This window comes from Polyergus mexicanus, unplaced genomic scaffold (assembly GCF_030449975.1).
Source record: "Polyergus mexicanus isolate NDT 795.1 unplaced genomic scaffold, iyPolMexi1.0 SCAF_24, whole genome shotgun sequence".
Classification (NCBI taxonomy): domain Eukaryota; kingdom Metazoa; phylum Arthropoda; class Insecta; order Hymenoptera; family Formicidae; genus Polyergus; species Polyergus mexicanus.
Window position 1 is genome coordinate 925,453 of NW_027223344.1, and position 27,178 is coordinate 952,630.

The 27,178-nt window shown below is 33.8% G+C and overlaps 2 protein-coding genes across 8 annotated transcripts in view; one reads left to right on the top strand and one right to left on the bottom strand.

Moving 5' to 3' along the window:
* Wdr79 (WD repeat domain 79) overlaps window positions 1-27,178 on the bottom strand; it is a 73,646-nt gene that overhangs the window by 38,400 nt on the left and 8,068 nt on the right. The window lies entirely within an intron of this gene.
* Window positions 1-27,178, top strand: part of LOC138942932 (integrin alpha-PS2-like) — a 200,563-nt gene that overhangs the window by 33,925 nt on the left and 139,460 nt on the right. For 5 of the 7 annotated variants that reach the window (XM_070313428.1, XM_070313430.1, XM_070313431.1 and 2 more), the window contains exons 4-5: window positions 9,419-9,590; window positions 16,615-16,676. In XM_070313428.1, the coding sequence (XP_070169529.1) occupies window positions 9,419-9,590; window positions 16,615-16,676 (234 nt within the window). Of the gene's footprint in view, window positions 1-9,418; window positions 9,591-10,228; window positions 10,706-16,614; window positions 16,677-26,051; window positions 26,251-27,178 lie in introns of those variants that run through there. The other 2 variants (XM_070313432.1, XM_070313435.1) reach the window with 2 other exon arrangements.

Genomic DNA, 27,178 nt, shown 5'->3' on the forward strand with positions numbered 1-27,178 from the left:
TTGTCGGCGCCCGTGAGAATGGAAATACCATTGTCAGACGGGACCGACAGGACAATGTTCGAGAAATTCTCGCGACTATACGAAAGATACCGCGAGACGTCGTTGATCATCCTGTCTTCGTACGCGCCGCCGCGCCGATCTCTTTCGGGGATTCACCGTTCGGCCACCTTCTATACGCGTTCGACGCATCGCGATAAGGATATAGAATGAATGATTGAGGATAGATAGGGAAAATTTTATAGATAGATTCAAGTGATGATGAAAAGCTCTTGAATCGTAAAAAAAGATGTCACTTGGCAGTTTTCTAATAATAAATCACAGGATCTCGATTTATCTCTTTTGTCAATATATTTGCAACTATGATTATCACACGTACGATATATTCTAATGATAAGAACTACATTTAAACCGGTGTAATGTCGGCGAGAATTTAAATTTATATATTAAATATAAGATTAAAAGCAAATGATTTCTGTTTGTAATAAAAAAAAAGAAAAAAAAAGATAATGTGAGATTAATTTTTTTACGATAAGATCGGGAATCAGACTCTCTGAAATTGTACCGGTTTCAATCCCCGGTCTTTTCGGGAGGCTCGCTCGAGTCAAAAATAAATTTCGATAATTTCTTGTTCGCGAATCAACGCCTCTCATCCGCCTTCCGATGAGAGCGAACGAGAGGGAGGAGTTGAAGCGGCAGGAGGATAATCCAGCGAACGGACAATACGCATTCCGGTCCTGTGTTTTGTCGGCGGGACAAATTGCGATGCCCGTTAAACGCTTGCTTTTTGCCTGCAGCGGCCTTTCGTGCCCTCCGGACACTCATATGGGCAATGCACTTTATTGCCCTAGCGACATTGCACGATGCGAAAACGCTTTTAACAGTGAGAAAATTTTATTGAGATATTTTAAATCGAAAAGAAAAGGATGATTGTACAATTATCTAGAATATTAAATTTTTAATTTCATATATTGAAATAAAAAAGAAATGATATACTAAATGCTAAAAATGATTAAAAATACGAAAGAAATTATTGTATTGTACAATCTATAGTGCAGTTAGTTATATTTTCTCTCAACATAAACGATATCGATCAAGTCGAATTTAAATATTCTATTTCTATTTTCATTATATTCTATGTAGCTTCTATTTGCGCGGATAGTCGTGAAATTATTGACATATTTTCGAATCGTTTTAAGTAGATAAATCTTGGAAAACAATCCAAGTCACCTGGCTACGATCCCGCGGATGGATCACACTGTAACTGTATGATGTATAAATAATGTTGTGACTCACACTGACCACGCGAGGTGACTCAACTTCGAAATTAAGGCGATGCGCAAACCACCTCCGTCTTCTAGACTCCACCTTCATCACGTAAATATCCCTCCATGCTGTTACTCTGTTATCCTGTCGCACGCGAGAATCGTTCTCTTGACAAAAAAGAGCCAGATGAATGATGTTCCTACGGGAGCCGAGTAAATTCAAGATGAACTCATTCGTTTCCGGATAATTTATATTCGCTCCTCTTCAAAAGCGATAGCCACTCTTCCAGATTTTTGTTCCGCTAATAATTTTACATCAGCGGAAAATATACTCTAATAAAAGTTTTTTTTTTTTTAGAATCAACTTTTAAAATCAACAAAAAGATTATGATATTATTTAATTTTTTAATGATGATATTTGAGATTATTTGAGATGATAATAATATAGAAATAGGTATATTACTGATTTCACGATTTTAATGATTTAACTGGAAATAAATTTATCTGCAAGAGAAACTTTCAACATTTATTTCAAGCGAACAAATTTCTATACTCGATTGCATATATGGACGCTTTAATTTCGACATCGACCCGTAAAAATATTCGCGAGTCAGCGTTTTCTCCTCGCGACACTTTACTATTACAAAGCGACGATAATTTTCGGTCGCGTCATTAATTTAAGAAATGAAATATCTCGGAATCACCGGGGATCACAGAGGGTTAGTAATATGTGATATTTTATGGCCAGTCATTACCAGGCCATTTCGCCCAAATAAAATCGGTTTTGCCCGTTGTTACGTTTTTACGTGCCACTTTCGATGTGTTTTATCGTTCACCGTGTCCCAGGAGTATCTTCCCAGTATAGTCATCTCAGTTCTTACATGACGATTATTCTGCAACTCGAGCGAGAGAGATACATTACGTAAAATGTCGCATTAAAGTTGCGACAAACTTAATCGCAAATTGAATATTATGAAAGCGCGACTCCAACGTTTATTTAAATATAAAATAACGTTTTGCATCATTTGAAGTATCTATTTTACAATTTATCTTTTTAACGAAACATTTATCTTTTTTTTTTTTATATACGATACTTATATTTAATATATACAATAAAGAGATTCAAGAAATTTCAACGAATTTAAAACTGATAAGTTACTTCTTTTGATACGTCAGCGGATATGTTGTATTATCAGCTTATTTTTATCGAGTCTGATCCCGAAAAAAAAAAAATGAATTATTCGTGAGTCGCCGAATATACATATATCCTTTCCATAGAACTTTAAATGAATTGTCAACCGATTGAGAACACCGTTCGATCTATTCGAGCGAACGAGTTACGTACATTCGACCCGAGATGACCTCATTCAAGCCCTCGAAATAACTTTTGCCACCATCGGGCAGTACTGCCGAAACGATATCCGTCGAACCCTCTTTTCTTCTTCAAATTTATCGATTGACCGCAGATAAAGTCAGTGGCGGTACGTGCGTCAGCATAAAAAAAAGTGCTATAATTTGTGGGTAGGTCATGACGATTCTTTCCTTTGAGGCACACATACTTGCGTTTCAATATACATATAAAACTTCTTCAGTCTTACAATATGGTTTCGAACGAAATCATGTCATTTTTTCTAAATTTTCTAAATTTTAGCATTTTTTGTATTATCGTCTTGCTTTCAATTTTAAAAGATAAAGATATTAAAATTGATAAAAGATACTGATTTGCAAAGATTCAAAAATTTCTACAGAATTATGTTATCCGATTGATCAGGTTACCCGATGTGACTTCGGGGAAAGCTGCCGCTTACGTTATGCGAGTCTGAAAATAAATCGGTGCCTTCTCATCGCAATGTTGAATCTGGTAGCGCAACCTTTACTTTAAAGGTTCTATCAAACTTTACGACCAAGCGATTCAACCAGTTCTGCGTGTTTTATCTTTCGGCATGTATGTGTTCGACCTTTATTGTTCGAAACGTGCAACACACGTGTGCACGCAAGAAGTTGCTACGAGAAGTCGATACGGGCTCAAAGTGCATTCTGATAAGTATTAGAACTTGGGCAAGCGAAACGGTATTGCAAATTACAACCACGTTCTGCCATTTTGCACGCGTTATCCGTAATGCACTTGTCTTGTAAAGGAAATAATATCTTAGGCAGATAAGCGAACAAAGATAATTGAAAATGTCGATATTTACGAAATGTATGTGTTATATGTCAAAACATTGACAAAAGCATATAAATTTAGTAAATTGTCCTACTATTTTTTTTTTTAAATATCTGTGCAAAATCTGAGCACAATTTTCTTAATGCTTTAGAAATTATTCAAGTTTAAAGATAATATTGATTCTTATGGAAAATCGCATATTGTAGCATTTATTGACAAATTTGACAAGGCGTATAATATTGCTAACAAAATAAAAATTTTCACATATATTAAGAAAACTCTAATAAATATTTATGCAAAACTTGATTTAGATTCACTTAATTATTTAAAAGTTATTTACTAAAAATTGTAGAAAAATATTATCACTGTTTTTCTTTCCGTAAATTACTCATTTTCTTTTATTTTTTACAGTTGATTTCTGGATGTATTCACGATCAAAAGTTTTTGTCATAAATTAGGAAAAATATTAATGACAACTATTTTTTTACGAAGACGTTATAAAAACCATATTATTTTGTGATATTTTAATTATTTTTATTGTTCGAATTTATTTATTTGACTTTTTGAACATTAAAAAATATATTATAAACGTAAAAAATATTTTTTTAAAATTTTGACAATTTTTTATCACTATTGTATAGCCGAAAAAACGTCCTTAAAAAAAGAATTTTCGAAACCAGATAATTCAAACGTCTAAAAGATATCTAAAAGATATTCTAATCTTTCAGACTTTCCCTTATAGATAGATTCTTAAACTTTTCATGCATCTTTGTGCTATTTGACCGAAGAAAAGATCAAGTGGCAAAAGGGAGCTCGTTCGTTTTAACGGCCTAAGGTATAAGGGCGTTTCGTGCATAGGCCGACGAAGAAAAAGCCGCAGCATCGTGGCTTCGATTCTTGCGCTTGGTGAAAGACGAGGAAGAGCGGGCCGAATGAAGACGTTAAAAGTACCGTGTCATTAGCCATCTTTAAACTCCTCTCAAGTGATCCTTTTTAATGAAGAGTAGAGATCGCGCGCGTGTAATAATCTACGAAAAGAAAAGCGAGCGGGTCGAGGCGGAACGCGCGGCGACAGAGAGACGGACATTATTATTCCTTTCCTCTCGCTCCTCTTACGATTAGACGCACGTTACTTATGATCGCCGGTCGAGCATCGGGCAATTTCATTGCTGCGAGCTTCCTGCCGCTTGTCCGAAAGCGCTCTTCCCCCCCCCACCTCCCCCTCCTCCTCTCTCCGCACCACCCTTCTTCCTCCCCTATACTCACACATATACCGTATTATTACTTCCTTTTAAACCTCTTTAATGAAGCGCGAATCGCGAGCCGGCCACACCCACGAAATTTACGCTACGTATATTTCTCCGTATCATCATCGCGCATTTTTATTCTCCGATACACGAATATTGTATCGCCTTTAATTATTCGCAGGATTCCTTTGTAATCTTCATCATGCATCGTTGCATGCACCGTGTGTCCTGGGAACGACAACTTGATTGAACGCACGATGAATTTTTCTCGCGATATATTTCTTATCGTAAAATTTTCACATATATTAATATTTGATATTTATATAGAATATATCTTCCATGCATAAAAAAAAGTGATTTAATTGCATTATAAAATATATTAGAAGGAAAATAGATATTACGGTGAGAAAAAGAGGGAGAGAAAAAAAATTTTAATTACCGTTTATCATCTTTATATATTTCGAATATGAAATATATCGCATGATTTAGTAACGAAGACAATTTCTCCTATTATCGTAGAGTTATGTATTTAATTGCTACTCTAAATACACAGTCGGATTTCACAGAATTAATTTCCGGCTATTTTAATAATGTTTGTTCACGGAAATATGTTTAATTGTATTATAAAATGTATTACAAGGAAAATAGATATTACGTAGAGAGAAAGAGATAGAAAAAAATATTTTAATTATTGTTTATATTATATATTTATATATTTCGAATGTAAAATAGATTGCGCGTGATTTCGTAACGAAGACAATTTTTCCTATTATCGTAGAGTTATGTATTTAATTGCTACCCTAAATACCCACAGTTGGGTTTCACGGAACTAATTTCCGGCTATTAGTAATGTTTGTTCACGGAGATTTGGTTGCGCAAAAGTGACGAGGTCGAGCCCATTAGTCAAAGGCGCGTCTTTAACGGTGTATGTCTGCAACGGCATTTAGATTCTATCCTCTCTAATGAAACGCGAATTACTTGCGTTTATTGCAAAGCGCGCAATTTCGCGTCATTTCGAAACGCATTCTTGAGATCGAAACTATGAGATTCTGTTTCGTCTATACGAATCATAATAACGGTCTATTATTATTGCCAGCTATTGTATTTTTAATCGCACCTGTGTAAAAAGACTCCAGGATCGTTAAACGCGGGATTTCCGGTGTTCCTCGTACCGTTAGAATTATTTTTCTCTCTTTGCGCCAAACAAAATCAGAGCATATCTAATATGTAAAAAATTGTTGTTTAGTGAATCTAGTATATATAAATTTAAATGGACAGAGTAAAAAAATCAGAAATTAATAAAAAGATTCTGTTTATATAACGCGTTAAAAAAATAAAAATTAGATAATAACTAAATTTAATGGAAATTAAGGAATATATGTATAGAGAAGTTGGTGAAAAAGAAAAATCTCTTATTTTGTTCATACAAAATAAAAATTCTTTAAAATATTCTTTATAGGAAAAAAAAATAATACATTAATTTTTTTGTCGGTAGATCAAACCTATCAAAGATCCGTATCGGCGAGTTACCATAAACGATTTCGGCGTTCACAAACGGACAGATCGCGCGTACTGAAGCGAACTCGAGCGATTGAGCTAAACTGGCGCAATAGATAAATTGCGGCACTTTGGCGTATCGTCTTCTTTTTTTCACGTCCTTCATCTTCGCTGTTTGGCGATCGTCGATAGGCAGCGACCGACAGCCATCGTAACGATCGGTTACGTTCAATTAGCCTGCGGGTTCGTCGGTATTATCTTTACATCAGTTCGAGTACCCTTTTGCGAAGGGTTTGTCGACGAATTTGAAATACACACCAATAACGACGCGGTCTTTATAAACACAGTTATGTCCCCGATTTCTTCTAATTAGCTCGTTTGAAACAGGACGGGATCGTCATTAAGAGCGGGCTCTTTCGGATAATCTCGAGTACCGCGGATCCATCATCGGCCTGATTACGTTTTTCGTCGGGGAACGACTTCAATCAAGACAGAAGAGTCCTTTTGTAATTTTCGATTAAGGCCCTGGGGCACGGCATCCCCAAGAGGGATACGTATAATGACGTACCGTAGTAACACGCCTTAATTGGCTCGCAATTAATAATGCATGCTCGCGTATGTTGCATCGTTCGCACGAGCATTGCGTCTATATAATCTCCATCTTCTAAAGAGCTCGGCACCGTTCACGCGATCCATGTGCATGCGGAATTAGCATGCGTCTTGTTAAGCTTCATTTACATAGAATGGCCTTGAAAAGCGTTTAAAATGTTGGCCAATGAGACAAATTATATAATTATACGAGAAGCCACGCAATATCTTTGGATGATTTTGAAACTGATTTAAATTTCTGCATAATATAATGCAGAAATATGAGGTGAAAAATAGTGATACTTCTTTGACATAATGTATCGTAACAGCAAAAAGCATTGTTATGCTTCATTATCCTTCAGCTACGCTTATCGCTAGCCTTGAAGATCGTTTAGTGAGTCGTAGTATGCACAACACGGTTCTTTATCTTTCCGATGAATCTATACAGTAGCGAGAATATGATTGCTGACCATGTCGTCATTTTATCAACAAATTAACCGCGATGATGTGCAATGTGTTCCGCGATAAGTTGTCGAGACAGGTCGCGCGTATTTCGAGAGATTTACGATGTGGACGTGAGACATCGGACATAAATACCTCCCGTTATACGCTCGCACATACGTTACATCGCGTTATTAAGGCCATCAGCTGCTTCTGGTTGCTTGGTCAAGTACAGATGATTGACATAATGCGTGAGAGAAGTCACGCTTGTATTGCGTGAACGTCTAACGAAATGATTTCTGTCACCTAAACGACACGTCATAAACGAAAATTTTGTTTAAAATTTTATAGAGTAATCTTTTGTAGACATTTATTTTCAACGATAGATACCAGAAATCAAGGTAAAGGGCAATTATTTTAATTTGAATCGCTCGTCAATCGTTGTTTTATGTTATTGGAATTTAAAGTGTTTTTTTTTTTTTTAAACATATCACTTTTGAAATTTATTTTAATTATATGTTAATTAATTTTATATAAACACAGATTTAAATTTTTTAAACTTTAACTTTGAAGATTTTTAACATTGAAAATAAAAAAAAAAACTAATAATAATAAGAATTTACAGCAATTGATGGAATTTCCCATTAATTTTCAGCTAGAATCAGCGTCATATTTGGCATAATGATACATGTTTAGGGCTAAAGAAGACATTCGGTCTGAAAGAGCCTAACAATAAGTACATCGCAGATATGTTCGCAAGATTGTTGGTGCATTACTGGAATAGAATCAAATTATAGCTTGTCTACGTAACGCGTACTTATAAGAAAATGCCTAAGGCATGAATTTAATATTAATAGTATCTGCCTGCAATAATCGAATGCCCAGCAGTACATGATGTTTAGCAGTAGTAAAAATTATGCAGCAGAAAGGACTTTTTACTTCTAAGGAATCATCAAAGCTAGTCGCGCGTACGCAAATATGCCTCGCCTGAGTATCTCGCAGAAAGCACACGTGTATTTCTAAATGCGTCAGTGATTCGTACTGATTGCGTAATGCGCTTTCCGGGGTTGCTAAACATGTCCGAGGCCTATATTCTTGTCGTACATTTTTCATGAAATAAGTCATTATAGACGGAATAGCAATATTTTATTTGATTTTATTTGATTTTATTCTATTTGATTTTATTCTATTTGATTTTATTCTATTTTATTTTATTAATTAGGAGAAATAAAAACGTTTGCAAATCTAATTAACATAAAACCTATTTATAATTTATCATGATTTCTTTTATGATTCTTTTAAGAAAAGAGTCTAAAATTTCTCCTGTTGTCATGAAATAATTAGACATATGTATAAAAACGAGTATATGTGAATAATGTTTAATTTTTAAAGTTATATCGCTATTCCGTTTTGATGGAGTTTAGCGTTAAACAAAAGGTGAGAATTGGGCTTTAATACTATATATATATATATACAAGGTGTCCCAAAATTAGGTCGACAAACTTTAGATGGTTATAAAGGACATCAAAACAAATAAATTTTGCAAATAAGTTTGTGCCCGCAAATGAGCCGTTTTAGCGCTAGAGAATTAAAGACTGACAAGGGAACTTGGCGAACCCGAAAATTCTGATTTTTGATGAAACTTTACACACATGTAGGTTTAAATAAACGAATTTAAAAATTTACAGCTGCAGCCCAAAAACGATTCTAAGGAGTAAAATCACTCCTCATGTAGAGCGGCTTCTTGCTTTTCTCGATATATCTCGAAAATTATTTGAGATATCAAGAAATGTTTTGTACAAAAGTTTCATGATAGAAATATTTTTATTTAACCACTTTTATTAATAAAATTTTGAAGAAATAATTTTTTTCAAAGATTTTTGCCTTTGTTAGTCTTTGATTCTCTATTACCAAAACAGCCACATGTTTATTGACAGAATTGGCTTGTTTTGGTGTCCATTATAACCATCTGAAGTTTATCGGTCTAATTCTGGGACAGCCTTTATACATGCCATAAATATACCGCTCGTGGTTTTAAATTTATCGCGTTTATGTGCGTTTTTTTTCTTCCCGCGTAAACTCCTTTAACGACCGGCGGAACCGACAACTGATCGGTACGCGTTTTAATTGCGATTGCAGAGAATATTAGAAACGACAAACAACCGCAATGAGAGACCTCGAATTATTAATAACTATGCAATCTCGCTTTATGTTCGCAGGCATGCGCGCCTAGATACATCTGGTTCTCCGTGTCGCAGCCAAAGTACGATCCCGATGACAGTAGGTGGAATAAAGAATCCACGGTGGGCAACAGAAGAGAACCGGTGGGCACGTGTTGGGTCGTCGCTAATAACTTCAACGAATCGCAGGAATATTCCCCATGCCGTACGAGTAAGTTTTTGTTCAAGCACTCTTATCACAAAGTATCATAAAAATCTTGTGTACTTTCTCTTAAACATTGATATTTTTGGTGAATTCGAAAAAAAAAAAAAAAAACTGACATCAAGCTTCACTCACGGTTATATAATATTCAAGTACCGTTAAAAAAATGAAGTCTATTAAACGAAATAAAATTAGGATCAAGGCTTTATTATCTACTCGTGTCTCAACGAAAACATTATACATAAATGTTATTTTAGCATCTGTAGTTCAGAGAAAGTGCGCGTGACTTCTATCGCATCCGTCCACTTGAATCGTTAACAAAACGTTCCCCGAAGATTTCCGTTCTTAACGAAAGCGACTTCGCGGTAAGGTAAACAAAGTACGAGCGAATGTTTAATTTCCACTCTCGTCGTCCTCTCTCCGTCACCGGTATCGAACTCTCGAGGGCTGTGTACGATTTATAGCACGCGCGTCGCATCGTCCTCCGAATATAGCCCCGGTTTATAAAAAAAAAAAAAAAGAACGAAAAATGTCTTGAGAGATTTTCGTATACTCCTGGTTGTACGTTCGAGACGAGTGTTATAAACAGTTATAAACATACGCCTTTTCGAAGATATAAAGCAGGACCTGAACGTATCCTTCTTTAGATGCAAGAAAGTAGCTTTCGCCATGTCCGGAGGTAAATTCTCCTCATCCTCTTCGCCGAGGATCACACGAGGACGAATTTCCTCTGCGGAGTAACAAGGATGCAGTCGACATATGGCCGTGTTCCCGAAGTATAACGACCATAAATACGCCATGTAAAAGGATACTTCCTGCCGACCATGTAGATGCCTCATGCCTTAATGACAAAGGACATATCGACTTTCGGTACCGCTTCACTCTCTCCGCACTGATTTGTAAAGATATCTAATTAGCTATAACTCTTGGCAAATAGGAAACGGTATATCTTTTTGGAAATCATTACAATTACATTTCATAATTTTAGTTCATATATTAAAACATTTATATTCGATCGTAAAAGGAAACCACTATTTACGCTTTAATATTTATAAGAATTATTTAGAATATCACTCGTACATTATTAAAGCAATGTAACCCAAATTAAAAAAAGATCTTTTTCTCTTTCTTTTTAAGATTTATTCTTTCATCTGTATAATCATTCCCCATGCTCATAAATTTTCCTCGACTTGCGCGATAATGATCCTATGATATTTTCCGATGTTCTGTAAAAAGAATTACATTAACTTTTATCTCGTGATTATCAATGCATGGAAATGAAACGTTGATGCTACAGATATTTTATGAGAATATTAAGCACCCTATGAATCCCTTACATTCTTTTGAAAACGGTTTTCCTAATTGATCGATTTTTCTCCTTATAGTATAAACAAAATTGTCTATTATATTTCCTGAATTTTTATAATCTCAGATATACATGGGAAAGAATTCAATAACTTTGGTAACATGATATAATATGTAATATATGATATATAATAATATTTTTTAAAGATATCTTAAATGATAACAACGAGAAATAAAAATGGAAAGAGAATTGCTGCAACTGGCTATTTGCAAGTTATCGATAAAAATCAAATATGGCAGAAAGCAAATAATGAGAAAAGTATTCTGAAAAGAATCTGAGAAGAATTGTTAAAAATTTAATATTATTATTACATTTTATTATTATTATATTCAATTTAAGTAACATAAATATTTTTGTTTGGGAGAAATCTCTGTATTTTTCTATAATATATATTATAAAAATCTCTTGTGTAATAAAATCTTAATCGTTAATAATGTAATTAAATTCTTCAAATAAATGGAACAATAAACTAACTTCTAAAATTTTAACTATCATTTTTTTCATTCCATGCAATTTTTGTACAATTATTGTAAAATAGTACGTATTCACAATTCTCTGATATTTTGCATTCAATATTTTTATTATTCTTTTATTGCTCTAAAGTTATCTATTCAATCAATATATCATTTATTCTTCTAATTCATTTCTGATTAAAAAGATAAAATGCCGAATTATATAAAGTTAATTCTGGAGAAAATTTCCTCACGTTGATGATATCAGGACATCACGTATTCCGGCTGCTTTCCAAATAAATATTATCAGAATTCGTCGTGAAATGACCGCGAAACCTTCGCGGAACGCAAACTGCGGAAGCGAACGTCAGCCTTGATGTGAGCTCATCGTCCAGAAATTCCGCAATGATCGCGCAATTAAACAATTAGAAGCTGAGTCGACTGAACGAATCGCTTTCCCGAGAATCGTAGAATCTTTTTACCGAGGCGTTAGACCTTAGCCAGAATTTATAACGTAATATCGACATTATGGGATCGCCTTATTACACACCGGCTTAATTAAATCGCTGATTATTGCTCATTTCTAAAATTAAATGTCTATCGCATAGCTATTTATTTGGCTATTTCGTTGTCTACTAAAGACAACAGCGTTTCGATAAGTTTTATAGATATTTTTTTCGTATGATTGTTATAAAATTTATAAGATTTTTATTAATTTTTTTATTGATTTTGCATTAATTTTTTTTATTTGTAAAATTACAATATTTACAAATAGAGAAGCGGACGAAATATGTACGTAGACATAAATTATAATTAAAAAATATAAATATAAATATAAATTAAATATTCTTCATATTTTTACAGATTATACAAGAGAAATTTATTAAATTTACTTTCATATCTCACAATTAATATGAGAATTATTAAATGTATACAAATATAATATTGTGTGTGTGGACATACACAAACGTTATATTTTAAAAAGTAGAAAATTCTAAAGCAAAAATTTTCTAAAATGTAAATATACGTAATTTAAAAATTTAGATTTTTATTTGTTAATTTTTTATTTTTTATCTCTTGTACGATACCGAAAGTTCTGATGAGTTAAGGAAAATTATTATATGTGCAGTTGATAGCGAAACACACTATATATATCTCGAATAATCTTCGCAAAATGCGATTACGTGGAAATCGACTCAAATGTCACACCATCAACATTCTGATTACTTATCTTATGAGGCTAAAATGATGATTCGATTGTTTCGAAACTTGTGACATTCAAACTTACGTGAATGCATTGTAAATTCGTTTAGTATTATATTCATATTGATTATACAGAGTGTCCCCAATTTACCATGGCAAAACGAGCAAACCTCTAAAGGACTTCTCGTCTTAGTTTTTCGGTCCCCTACACGCTCTTGAAGTTTTGCCATTTAAATTGGGGACACCCTGTATAATATCAATTTGAAAAAAGAAGTATTATGTAAAATGGAACTAATGTGTTTTACATCAATGTTCGTTAGCTGTTTTTTATGATTATTTTTATAATTGTTATATTATAATTAATTAATTTTTATATTCACATATTAGTCATTGAAAATATATTGCGTGATTTATATCGGGTTACGCCATTTAACACTTTCGAAGCAAATAAGGACATATCGCAGCGCAAGTAAAGATATTTAAATGTAGAGGAAAACATTTTTCACATATGCAGCTAACGAGAGGGAGAAAGCAACGGAAACTTACAGTGAGTGCATTCCTCGATGAAAGGCGCCTACTAGTTCAAGTGGCTGGGGAGACGGGAGGGACGTTAGAAAAAAAAAAGATAATAATTGGAAGGCGCCTCTCGGACTAAGGCATTAACTCCGCATCGTTGTAACAAGGCCAATTAGCACTTGATCCTACTTGAATTACGATCGTGCTGCCGATCTCCAGCGCAAGCAACATTCTTCTTTTTTTCATTGTATTAAAACAATTTTTTCAGACATATAATTGCATATCGTGCGTACACAAAATTCGTTTCATTTCGTACAAAAATAAAAAATATGTCAATTAATTATTCGAAAAAATGTTTTCCGCTTGAATTATCGGTACAATCTTTAATGTCATGCAGCAGTAATTAATGTTATGGCTATTAATTATATTATAAAATATAAAGAATTATAATTAATTACGTAATGCAAGATTGAAGGATTTAATTATAAAATTGATGTAGAAATCAATACGAGAAGATATATATTTTTACTATAAACGCGGTCACCTTATTTCGAAATAAAACAAGTGATAATGCATATTGAGGATACGTAATCGTGCACCGACGCACGCACACACGCGCGTGAAACAAGAATTACAGTAGTTCCATTCATTCCCCGTAACTCGATTAAGGGTCGGTCATACAACTCGAGCTCGTCTCCTGTGATGCTCTGATTTCTTTATTAGACGCTTCAAAATCGCATCAATTAAAGATCATTTATCGTTTCCTTTATGTACGCGCTGCCAGAGACTCGACTAGGATAAATTAGCTTCGAATTATTGTTTAGATGAAAACAGGTGAAAGAGTACACGTCTTGTATTTTGAATTACTCCACGATATGTACAATATATCGAGAGCTCATCGAAATCAGAAAGGAACAGTCGCGCGAGAGCGACTTTCCTTGTTAGATGCTGAAAAAGTTTCTCTCTTCCACTTGTCGTTGGTGTCGACTCGAGCTTAAGAGCGAAGAATGGTCTCTTATACCGACGAGAATAGCATCCTTGCAAAGCGCGAAGAGGAGATGGATTATAAATAGATCGACCGTCAACGATATCGCGGTCGAACGCATCTGTTGTTCCCCTACCGGATGATACCGTTGTTATACCGATTTATTTTAATATTTTACTAGCGTTTAATGGGAGTTCCTAAATAAATAAAAAAAAAATAATAGACACTCAAAAGACGGGGAGAGGATTAAAAAAAAAAAAAAAAAAAATCTGTTTAATTATCTCCGAACAAAATTATTTGGCGACGAGATTTTTGGACGATTGCGGGGACTTGAAACTTTTATTAGCTTACGGATCCGCCACTTTATGATTCGCCATAGATATGCGTGTCACGAGTGGCGCCGATCTCTCGTTTTATATCTGCTTTTTCGTTGCGCGATGCAACCGGATCGACGAAGACGAGCGGATTGATGTAATTGCGTGACTGACAGCTCGTCTAAAGTGAACGATCGGCTGTCGGGGGGCTTCGTTGCTGTCGCGCTCATAATGTACATATGTACGTACATGCGTATGTAGAAGAAGGCCGGGTCCTACGGGACGACGACGCCGAGCTGAGCCACCGGATATTCTCACATACTTGCGCGCGTTTTCTTGCGAGCGTAATGCAGTTCGTTGCAGCAGTCGCGTCGGAATGGCACTGACCCTGTCAGTCGGCTTCTGTCGGCTGTGGCCCGATAACTTGCAGTTATCATATTGGCGGTTAATTATTAGACTGACGCCTCAACGCCCGACTTTCGTAATATTTTACGTGTTTGTTCGCTTTACAATATTTTATTATAAAGACGATCTAATTATAAAACTTGTTAATTAGAAAATTAATTAAAATATATATATATATATATAATTGATTGTTCGGGTTTTAAATAATTCTTCTTATCGCGCGTCTTTCGTGAATTATTCGTATAATAATATCCGCAATGCTATTTTTAGAGTAAGGTAGCCAAAGAATTATGTTCTTATATTAATTGAGTAGATTATTTTATATTTTAATTAAGAAAAATTTATATACACTACGCATAATTATATGATATTAACGACAGTAATTATATCGTCGTGATTACATTGAAGTGAATAGAATAGCTATAATATCTTTTGACTTGTGTCATTTTATTGTATACTGATAATAATATCGTAATTACTGATAAGCGATAAGTTATGAATATATGAACGTAGAAAGGCAAAGAGATTTTATATCCCCAAAAGAATGAATTGAAAAGGATCGAATGTCGTTAATCTGAGCGAGATAATCGCATTTCTCTACGAAATGACTCGATTATTGTGTATTGTCGAATATAATCTTCTCTCATTTATACTCATTGTCAGTACGATTGTGCTAAGAACAATAACCTAATTCCTCTCAATCAAGTGTTTCATTAATCAAGATAACTCACAATTTTCTCTTTAATTTTATAAGTTTATATTACGCTCTACACATACACAGTTTTATTTTTACACGACATCGTTACTATATTGAATCTTACCTAGGAATTCCCTTTCAGTGTTCGCCTTATCGCGATAATAATCAATTCCGTTTTAACATAAATAGAGATAAATGTTAAAGTAAAATCCATACAATTTCACATATGAACCGAAAGAATTTCGGTAAAATTTACCGTCGATCTCACAGACCTCCCCGTTTTTATTACTGTCCCTATCTAAAAGTGTCGTCGCGTTATCTAGTTAACGAGCATAGATACCCGATGACCATTTCCCGGATGGCGCTGTTCACGATCCGTGATAAAACACGCGGCTTGCACTTTCGTCTCGCCGCGATGATTCGGATGAAGAGAAGGAATCGCGAAGGCGTCACGGCGCAAGATCAATCTAGGTTTAATGACGCGTATATATACGCACTACTTTTGCTAGTGCGTGCAGCCGACTCTTTAAGGCGATACCATTCCGTTTCCTAGTCGATAACGCGTGAAACTCCCGGAATATATGTATGTATATACACGCGCGTAGTCGAAACTTCCTTATATCCATATTAATCCGTAATACAAATACAAAGTATTCTTACTAATCTAAGTAATAATGAATAATAAAAATATTCTCTTTCAGAAAGCTTTTTTAACAATTTTAAGATAATTTTGTCTTGAAAATATTCTGCTAAAAAATATATCATATATATATATTATTATTATCATTATTTTCTGTCATTTTAATCAAAAATATATCAATATCTTTATAATTTTATTTGATTTTTATTAGTGTTTAATTTTGAAATAAATATTTATATTTTTATAGCGGAAAAAAATATTGTTTCTTTGCATGTCGTATTGTGTTTACTTTTGAACTTGTTATTTTTAATCATTGATTAGAAAATATTACGAATTATCATGTGCGAATTGCGCAAAAAAAGGAAGATTTATTTAAACTGTACTACCGAGAGATACGATGTCTATGTTTGAAAGAACAAAGAATGAAATGGTATAATTGTCTGTTTCCGTTTTAGGATACTGGGGCTACCATAGGCAGGGTTCTTGTCAAGCTGGTTTAGGAGCCGCGATATCTAAGGTAAGTCAAACAATACTTAACTTACTTGCTCATGACTCATAGAGAATATTATTATTCCTTTATTTTTTCACACGCAAAATATTAATTTAAAAGAAAAAGTATTTTCAGTTTTATATTCAATTTTTATACATCTATCTATATATATATTATCTTAAGCACCAGTTGACATATTAGAAATTATATTATTTCATAATATATTCAACGGATCTCAACATTTTCGTCTTGGAGATGATACAAAGATTCGCATGTAACTTAGCGATTTAAATGACAACCGAAAGCGCATCGCGTGAATGTAAATGCGGTAACGCCGTAACGTGTCTCGGTGGTTTCGACGTCCCGAAAGCGTTAGACACGAGGGGATGCTGGCGAGGGCCGAATATGGCCAGGAATGCGAATTCCTATCTCACGCACCTCCGTCGTGCGTTCGGGGCATTCGTATTCGTGCCATGGCGCATCCGTGCATGGTGCAACGGAGCCAATCGTCGCGGCTTTCTCTCTCGTATACGATTGTCTTGTCCGAAGCTCCGATTCTCCGGCGACCGACAGAGATCGCGGAACCGAATGAACCCCAGGACCGTAGGCGTTCTCGCGCATCTTTTGCTCGCTTTTCACCCGAGATGCATCTCCGGCGAACGTGGCTTGTTTGTTGCACCTGCATAATCTCTACGCGCTGATATGCTCACTTGGTCTCGCGATTCACGTGGCAATAAATATCGGCAACGGCCGCCGACAAATCGATAGCTGCTACTTTCATCTATCGATGCAATGATCATTTTTATCTCGTTTAAAAATTTTGACGCAGAAATTTTTCGATGGATTGTGGCCAAAATTTTTTCTCTCTCTTTTTTTTTTTTTTTTTGCAAAAAAAGTGTAATATATTTACTAGAAATGATGCTCAGTTTTTGATAGTTCAATGCAATTCGTATTCAGAGAGCATTGCAGAAATTGCATATTTTCAACAGTATACAAAATTTTTTAATTTGCAATCACGATATACAAAGTTTTGTAATTTAATATTTTATTATTCTTTTGGTCAATATTTTAATATAAGCTTACAAAGAAAATTTGCTATGAAAATTCAAATAAGAGAATAAAAGCGTTGGCAATATGTGATGAAGGAAATTTTAAGCTTGCAGTTTCACGCGTTTGACATTTAAAAATATTAATTAAAAATACAATAATTCATCTTTTCCGTTCGAGGAGTAAAATTATTGTCGTCGCGATCTTTTTAAAATATTAACCATGTTATTGCATCGCGACATATCTATATACATTCTATATTACCATGTTTTTCGAATCGTATATAATCCACCATCTAATCTCTCTCTCTTTCACGGTAAGAAATCCCATACGAGTATTATAACAGCGTTATCGCAGCGGGACAGCTTCGATTGCGCCGCCAAAGAAATAGTAGAACAATTCCGCGGACATTCAGCTGGTTATCTTGCCACGGATGTATAATTCAGAATTGCACGGCTATATGGCAGATGTTTAATGCATGTTGCGAATCGTATCCGACTCCTAACTCGGTTTCAGCATTCAATGTTAATACTCCGCCCGCGCTCAATCCTAATCGCCTATGCTTGCTTATACTGCATACTGCAGATGTGATAATTTTAGATATATTTGATAGTCGCTGCAGACCCATTTTTTGCTGTACTTTTACAATTTCGCTCTAAAGAGATACAAGTTTTCTACGATACGAAAAATAATAAATTTAATATATACTATAGATGACATGTCTCATCTATAGTGTATATTATATTATATTTAAATAAAGTGTTAAGATCTAAAAGATGTCAAGAAAGATTGACATCGCTCGATTTTTAATATTATTTTTTTATGAAAAAAGATTTCTTTTTTAAACATTCTATTGGAAAAATAACTTCTATTTTTTTTATCTTTCTTACATACTGATATCTAGCGGACGTGCTATTCAATTTTATGATTTGTTTTGCAGTTACAAAGTGATTAAAAAAAATTGTATATACTGAGTTGACAATTTTAACGTAAGTATTATGATGACTTGTGATGACGAATGACTTATAATGATGACTTATGAACTTGAATAAGTTTAATCTCTCATTGAATGAGACAGAAGTCATGAGAGAAGTCTATTCTCTTCCCTTTTCGGTAAACAAACGCTATTGTATGGCACAATTCATCACGGAATTCTCGTGTATACTAAATCTCGAAGAGCGTGATTTAAAGATCCTCTCTCTCTCGACGCCATCGAGAACGAAATCGACCATCGATCTTCGCGTTAAACTGCCCTTGTTTAAACCATTACCAATCGTTGTTGTACCCGGTACTACGACTTATCGGACGGATCATCTAGACGAGATCGATCGATAGCCGATCACTATCAATCGATGCGATTGACTTTCCCTCCAACTTGGTTGATCCCAAACCGCGATTCGACGATTGAAATATATGTTCTCGAGCTTCTTTCGTACGAACTGATTCTTACATTCTCACAGAGAAATCGTTTTGGATTAGATTTGATACGAATCGATTGGTCATCCTATACGATCACTCGACGATTTATGCGTTTTACTTGCCTAGATTTTAAGAAATAATCATCATGATTGTTTGGATAATAAATGAGAGAAAATAATTTTAATTAAATCATTTCTAGCATTTTTTATTTCTAATTCACTTGAATCTAGATATTGTATACTGATTAATTAGAATAATCAAAAATTTTACAATTCAAGTTGCAGTTTTTACATTTTCTCATAATTAATTTTAATTTTTTATAATTAATATATTATTATATAATATATAATTAATTAATCTTTTCTAAAAATATATTATTTTTTATTTTTCTAAAAAGAAATTTAACTTTATATAGCTTTCAAATTTGTTTCATTTCTATCTTTTTTAATGTTCTAATAGATCTCATTTCGGATAGTTTTCGGATGAGGATAGCATTTCAAATTAACAAGAGACGGTAATTTCGAGCAAATTCAAAGCGGAATCGGTGGGTGGGATTGACGTCCCGATTCTTGTGTCTCAAAGCATATTCAAATCTCAGAGAGAGAGATTCGAACTCGCTTAAACACGATTCGTTATGATATCATAGCAGTTTATAAAAGCAATGAGGGGTATCCATTTCCAATCATCTAGACAATCTAGGAAATGAGGGTCAACTTCTCTCTCTCTCTCTCTCTCTCTCTCTCTCTCTCTCTCTTTTCGCGCGCAAAATTGTGCCAAGTTGTTCTAGGCAGTTCACCGAAGCAAAACATGTATGTCTTCAAAGTATAGGAAAAAAGGAGGCTATATGATGTTCGGTAGGCTACACACAAAGACATGTATGGCGACACCATTGATGTATGGTGTATAGGATAAGAGATACGGGACGACGATCTCACCTGTCCTTATCGGGCAATCGACCGAATTTTAACCGATTGGACCGCGACTGGGCCGAAGTGCTTGTCAGAGCAGAACTTTCGTTGTCCAGCAATATTTAATAAGATTTTAATTCGCCATTGGGAATACAATTCTCGGTGATAATTATAATATTAGTGTAAAATGGAATATCGCGGAAAAACAATCTGCGACGAACAATTTGCAGCACATTGAAAACCGACATTGCAATGTGTGTTTTGGGTACTTAACTTCCCCTTCAGGATAAACTAGGTATTGAGCCTTAACATATCAAGGTGTATCTGTTGAAAGGGTTATATAATTGAACGATTCTTGTGCAAATTTTATCTTATTACGCGATCTAAAGAACAAATTACATTTAGGTCGACAACAAATTTAAAATATCATACGAAATATATCTGACTCTAATTGTAAGCATCGTTAAAGAAATAATTATTTTGTAAAGATTACAATAAAACAATAATTTATAATTTTTATCTTTGTCGCTTTGACTCTTACTTGAAATAATAAATGATCGCGCGGAATATGTGCTTCGATAAAAATGTATCATCGCACAATTACGTTTATCGAAAATTTATTAATTATCAAATTAATCGTCATGATCATATTAACAAAATTTCTCGATATTTGTCGCGATCGTGAAAAGGAATTCCACAGTATACAAATGTCTTGCATCACTGTTCTACTGATCTACTGTTCGAGTGTCGGCGTATAATTGATAACAAGGCCGCAGCATGAAAACAGTGAAGCGTTATACAAGGCTAAATACCGTGTTTTTGTTTATTCATTTCCGAAATATTTTGCATTCTATAAAATATACATATATACACAGAATATATTATATACTATATGAGTATATGTATGCGTGTGTCTCTTTCGAAAATTATAAATTAATCATTAATTAAGTGATTAATATATAACGGAGTCTTTTGTTATATTAATCACTCAATCTTATGATTCATGTTTCACCGCGCGTTTCCAATCCGAATAAAAAATTACATTTAGATCGGCGAAAAAAATTCAAAGTATCGAAATATATATTTAACTTTAAGTATCGTTAAAGAAACAATTTGTTCGTAAGGATCGCAATAACACGATAATATATAATTTTATTTCTATTGCCTGTTCTTTATCGATTTTTAGTATAAATTAAATGTAAATAAATCGCAAGAAATATGCATAATACGACGCATAATACAGTCTTATCTAATGATTTTATGCTGATAATGATTATTTGGTAAACCAAATTTTCAATTTCCAAAAACAATAATATTGTTCGATTTTTAATTTTGTTGATTCTTCATTCGAAGAATGAAGAATTTTTCTCTTTATTTTGATAAATCAATGTAATAAAATTTACTTTTATTTCTGATTAATGTGGCAACTTATTTTTTTTTCTTTCTTTGTTTTATTAAAATCATGCAAATTTTTTTCGGGATGTAATAATTTATAGAGAAAGAAAGACGGCAAAAAAAACAAATTATATAATTTTTATTATATACGGATATACTTAAAGTCAAGAAGAAATTCGTTTTTCTCATAACTTCAGGTTTAATCTTAGAGTTATTAATCTTTTTTAAGTGATCAATCAACTATTTAAGTTTTTATTAAGACTAACGATTAACCATAGTACACTTATGGACACGTGTGTGCACGCATACGTCAGCATAAATTTCAATATATCCCCCCGTCCCATCCCTATGGCCTATACGTATTTGGCTGCGTGGTTATATTTCAATCGCGGATGGGGCCCCCGTGTATTTCCCCCTTCTTCTCCGCCGTTTGCCCTAACTCTTTTCGATCGGCGCCAGAATACAACATACAACTCGTGCCAGTCGTGTTTCGTGTAGACGGGGCGCAGTCTGACCGCTATTGTCTCGATTGCAAATTTTTCGCGTGTATAAGTATCGGACCCGAACGCCACTCCATGGGGGGTACATCGTGTAAATTCCCTTGCCTTTATCCTTCCGTCCCTATGTCTCTGCGTGTAGCACGAACCTCAACGACAAATGCACGTATTTGCTTACTACTGTTTGGCTAATCTGTTGAACATATGATAGCCAAAGAAGTGGCATGTAAAAAACGAAATAGAACATTAATATAAAATATTCACACAAAATTTAATGTAGATATGCAAAAAGGAATTTTAGTACCGAGTAAACCTTTTTTTTTTGCTCGAAATATTAAATTATAATTATATTTAAAATTTACGAGATAAATTATAATATTAATTAAAATATTCACGTATCTAAGAAATAAAAATTAATAAACGTATAAATTTTTTTAATCTGTCATTCGCTACCTATCCTAATTATTTTTCACTCGAGAAACACATGGATCATTGCCTTCCCATTGCACTTGCATGAATCGCGCGATCCGAAAGACAGACGAGCCAACCGGCTCGACCTCTGATTCACCTCTCGGCACGTCGAAAAGCGCATTCTTCGGGTTCGACGAGCAGAACGGCTCGATGCATCCATCGGCTCACTCAGTTCGGCGAGAGGGGCTTAGAAATGGATTGCGCCGGAATACAAAAGTTACGGCTGCTGCACCCGCGTCGCCGAGCACCTACGTAGGGACGCGAATCGCTGCTGGGCGTGCACGTGACTCGGTCGTACGTTTGACATTGTTTGGTCGACGAGGAAGGTCCATTGTCTTCGGACCGTGCGAATCGCCTGGCCCGGTGTACCGCGACTCGCAGATATTAATATTTGCGGGACAATAAGAGGACATTGTGTACTGAAATGCAGCGAGTTTGGCGCCATCCTGAATCGTATATACATACGAGTGCACGGATAATAAGATCGTTTCGATTTTTGATGGCTGATAGGGATCTTAAGGGGTCTTCCTAGTTTGACGCTCTGAAAATAAAGGCGATTTTTGACAATTTTTTTAAAGAAAAGTATAAAACATATTAATTCTAAACTTTGCATATTTATTAAATAACATTTCAAGTATTTCCCGAATTTTTTTCAAACAAAAATATTTGTTCGTTTCAGAGTTATAATAGTCAAACCAGGATATTAAAAAAAAAAAAAAAGAATTGTTAATCCGTATGAGTGTGGTTATCTTGTGAATTAGAATTAAATCGATATTTGCAAAATTCAAATTTTGTGACTTACAAAACTAACCAATTTTTTTTAGTGAAAAATGAAATTCTTTTTTGAGGCGCTGCCATTTTTTATTTTTTAATATTTTTTTTTATTCTAGGTCACACGATAGCCACACTCATACAGATTGAGAATCGTTTTGGGTTTTTTTTTTTTTAATTTTAGATGACTATAACCGGCTGGAATCATGTTCGCCACGAACAACAATCTTTTTTTAAGACACCCTGTGATTGGACTACTATAACTCCGAAACAAACAAATATTTTTATTTGAAAAAAATTCAGGATATAGTTGAAATGTTATTTAATAAACGTGCAATGTTTAGAATTAATATGTTTTATACTTTTCTTTAAAAAAAAAATCTCAATAATCGCCTTATTTTCAGAGTGTCAAACTAGAAAGACTCCTTAAAACACGAATAAAATGTCAATCTGGTCTAAAGGGCTTCGAAAGCTTTTATATCAACACGATTAGTTTAGAAATGCAATCCTTTTTTAATTCCCCTGTAGAGTGGCAAGATAATGTTTAATGGCATTTTATCTTCTTATCAGAGTTTTTTTTTTATCTATTTAAGCAACGCGTCAACGAGGATTGGAGTCTTGGAAAGTACAAATCTGTATTAAGTAATCACTTTTTTGGCTTCCCAAGCCAACTATGAATAGGATATGTTAATTTTACTAATCAAGTTACATTCTGCTTCTTAATGCCTTAACACTGTTCATTACTTAATACCTTATCAGGCGTCATACGTCAGTGAGACAGCTAGAATGTTAATTCGCTCGGTGGAAGAAAGTAAAGTTTTCTTAAATCTTATGTCTTTTTCGTGCGTACCGTGTGTAAGACGAGGAATTTGTGGATGCTGGTTTGGCTACAGCGATTAGAAGGAACGCAGCGGATACGTTTTCGTTGGATACTGATAAGCAATCGCGAGTCCATTAGGACCAATGATAGTCTCTGATTGTGCCGGTAGTCGTATCTTACCGAACAACGACACGACGTGCAATTCTATCGGAACCGAGAATTTACGATATCGAGTCAATGCATTTGCATCGGATCGTTCTGTGATCGGGAACGCTAAGTGAATTTTCGCGACCGGATGTACTTGCGGTATTTATTCAATGGAGATACTATGTACTCGGAAGTTTTATTTTATATACAAAATAAGATTGTAAAAATCATCTTCAAATAATAAAATAAATAATAAAAAATTATATATATATATCATAGGTATTCCTCAACAGCGGAGATAAATTAAAATGCAATTATATTTCTACACAAATTTTTTATTATTTGTTTTATTATTTGAAGATGATTTTTACAATCTTATTTTGTATATAAAATTTTGTATATATATATATATATATATATATATATAGAACAAAATTCTGATCGGATCATATCTTTTTTTTATTTTTAATATAGAAAGATATGTTAAAAGAGCAAGCTAATATACTTCGTGATTTAAACATCATGTGAAATAAATTTTCTACCGTGACAAAGATTTTCTATAGCTGTCTATCAATGTGTTAATCATTTTTTCGTGGATATTTATTGCCACCGCTATCTCAGTTGAACGAAACCGAAGACGGGCAACCGTTCGTTATCGCATCACTCGAGACGACACGTCTTGACAAGGCGAAAAATTGGCGCCACTAGGGAGAGATTTCTCGTCGTCACGGCGACATTGTCTACGTACGATTTAAAGCGTATATATATATATATATATATATATATATATATATATATATATATATATATATATATATGCGCGTGATGTCTCGCCCGTCGGTTGCGGGGAAAGAAATCGGAGGGAAAGAACGAGCGGCCGCGAGGAAAGCAAACAGCAGGAGTTTCAGGTGGCCATTTAAGGCTCGGACATTTCGTTCTGTCACCGTGTTCCGTGTTCAGTGTCGTGCGACGTCGCGAGGAGGCCACCTACGCGTTGGTAGGGTCCTCTCGACTACGGGTTGCATTGTTTTATAAACGGCCGTCGTTTCTCGTGATAAGCAGAGTAAAACGAAACTGGACACGCTCCTCTCTTCACCGCAAAGCGCACACCTTCCCCATCGGTGCAACGCTTATTCGCTTTTCCACCGCGTTTTTTTATCAGTACCCTTCTTCCTGTCTTCGATTCCTTTTTTTTTCAATTATTTTGTTAAAAATCGCCAAAAATATTTTTCGTTTGTTTAACGGCAATGAATCAATTTCATTGATCATTCTTACGCCTACACACATTTACAAATAATTTTCTATTTTAAATTATTATTTTAAATTATTGTTTTTTATTATTGCTTTAATTGTTTTCTAATAGAATTTTTTTTTTATTATTTTTATTATTATTTAAGTTACTCTAGAATACTTAAACTATTTTCTTTCTTTTTGCTTTATTATAAATATTATAAATTAGTTATGAATAATCAAATCAAATATTCATAAAATATATAATTATTGCGCTTTAAGAATTTATGATAAACTGATTATAATTTATCATTATTATCGCTCAAATATCCCGCTGTATATTATATGTTATATGTATAAACGTGTGCGTATACACGATTTTTTTATCCATTGCTTCGAAATCTCATTAACTTCCGATGTATTTTTTATGTTATAGAAAATAATAATGCGATTTTATATATTCGCGTATACCGGTAATGTAAAATTATAATCTAATAATCCCCGGTAACATTATTCATTGCAATTGAGATATCGCGTGTCACGCAAAGGAAGAAATGCCACGAGTGCATCGCTGCGTAAAAATGAAACCTCGTGTTACATGCTTTCGTCCGCATAGCGTTTTTTTTTTTTTTTTTTTTTAAATTCTCTCAACGTACTCGCATTAACGCGTCTCTCTCGTTTTTCATTTAATCCATAGAAATTGCATCTTACTTCCTCGTAACGGCGTATTCCTCGTGTGGGCGAACGCATCCATGCGTGGGTGCATCCCGAGAGAGTGTAACGACATTGTCACGCAGTTAACATTTTGATCCCAGCGATATTTACGCGAAACCTTAGCAAATGTTAAATGAATTTTTAAAGGGACTTAAATAATACATTATTCAGCAGTGTTCTTATAAAATTTATTGAAATTTACTTTTATGAAGATCTTCATCGAATTTCGTATGTAAATTTTTTTTACTGAATGTAAACTCGACTCTTCAAAAATTTTGATTTCATTTTTTTCATAAACTTTTGATTTTTAATACTGAAATATCTCTTAATAAGTAAATAAATTTTATGATAAAATCCCATTAAAGCAAACGTTGCTTGGAATTTTGAATTTAATGTAATTATATCAAAAATTACTAATTTAATACTTTTTATTGAAGTTTAAATACTTCAAATTAAAATAAAATTCTAATTTTTGTCAAATTATTTGAAATTATATTTAATGTAAGGCAACGAATGTATGATACGTCATATATTTATTAATAATATTTTTGCTAATGAATTCTATTCTAGACGCATTATTTGAGATACAATTTTCATAGATCCGTTATTTAAAAATAAAATAGCTAATCAGTTATTGATGTGCAACAGGAGTTGTCTATGTCAAGCAGCAATCTTGATCTACAATATACATATATAGTATTCAAATTATAATAGCGTTTAACATATAATAAATATTTCAAAAAATTATTATTGTGTGCATCAGATTTTGTATTCAATGCGTAGAATAAAAAGCAAATTTTTAAAAGTATAGTTTTATAATAATTTTCACGTAAAAAAAACATTTTTTAAATATTTAAGAAACTATATATAAAAATTTTTTCTCTGATTTTTGTTTAAATCAAGTAAATAAATGGGAATATATGCGCATGCAATTATATACAAAAATAAATTACTCGTCTCAAAATTGCTCCGCCATAGCCTGATGTCTCCTAAGTGTCATCCTCCTAAGTTTCATCTGGATGTAAATAATTACCGCAGCAACAAAAATCGTTAAAATGAAATTCATTGTCTATTTCATCATATACAAAAACTAGAAATCGGGCACATCGC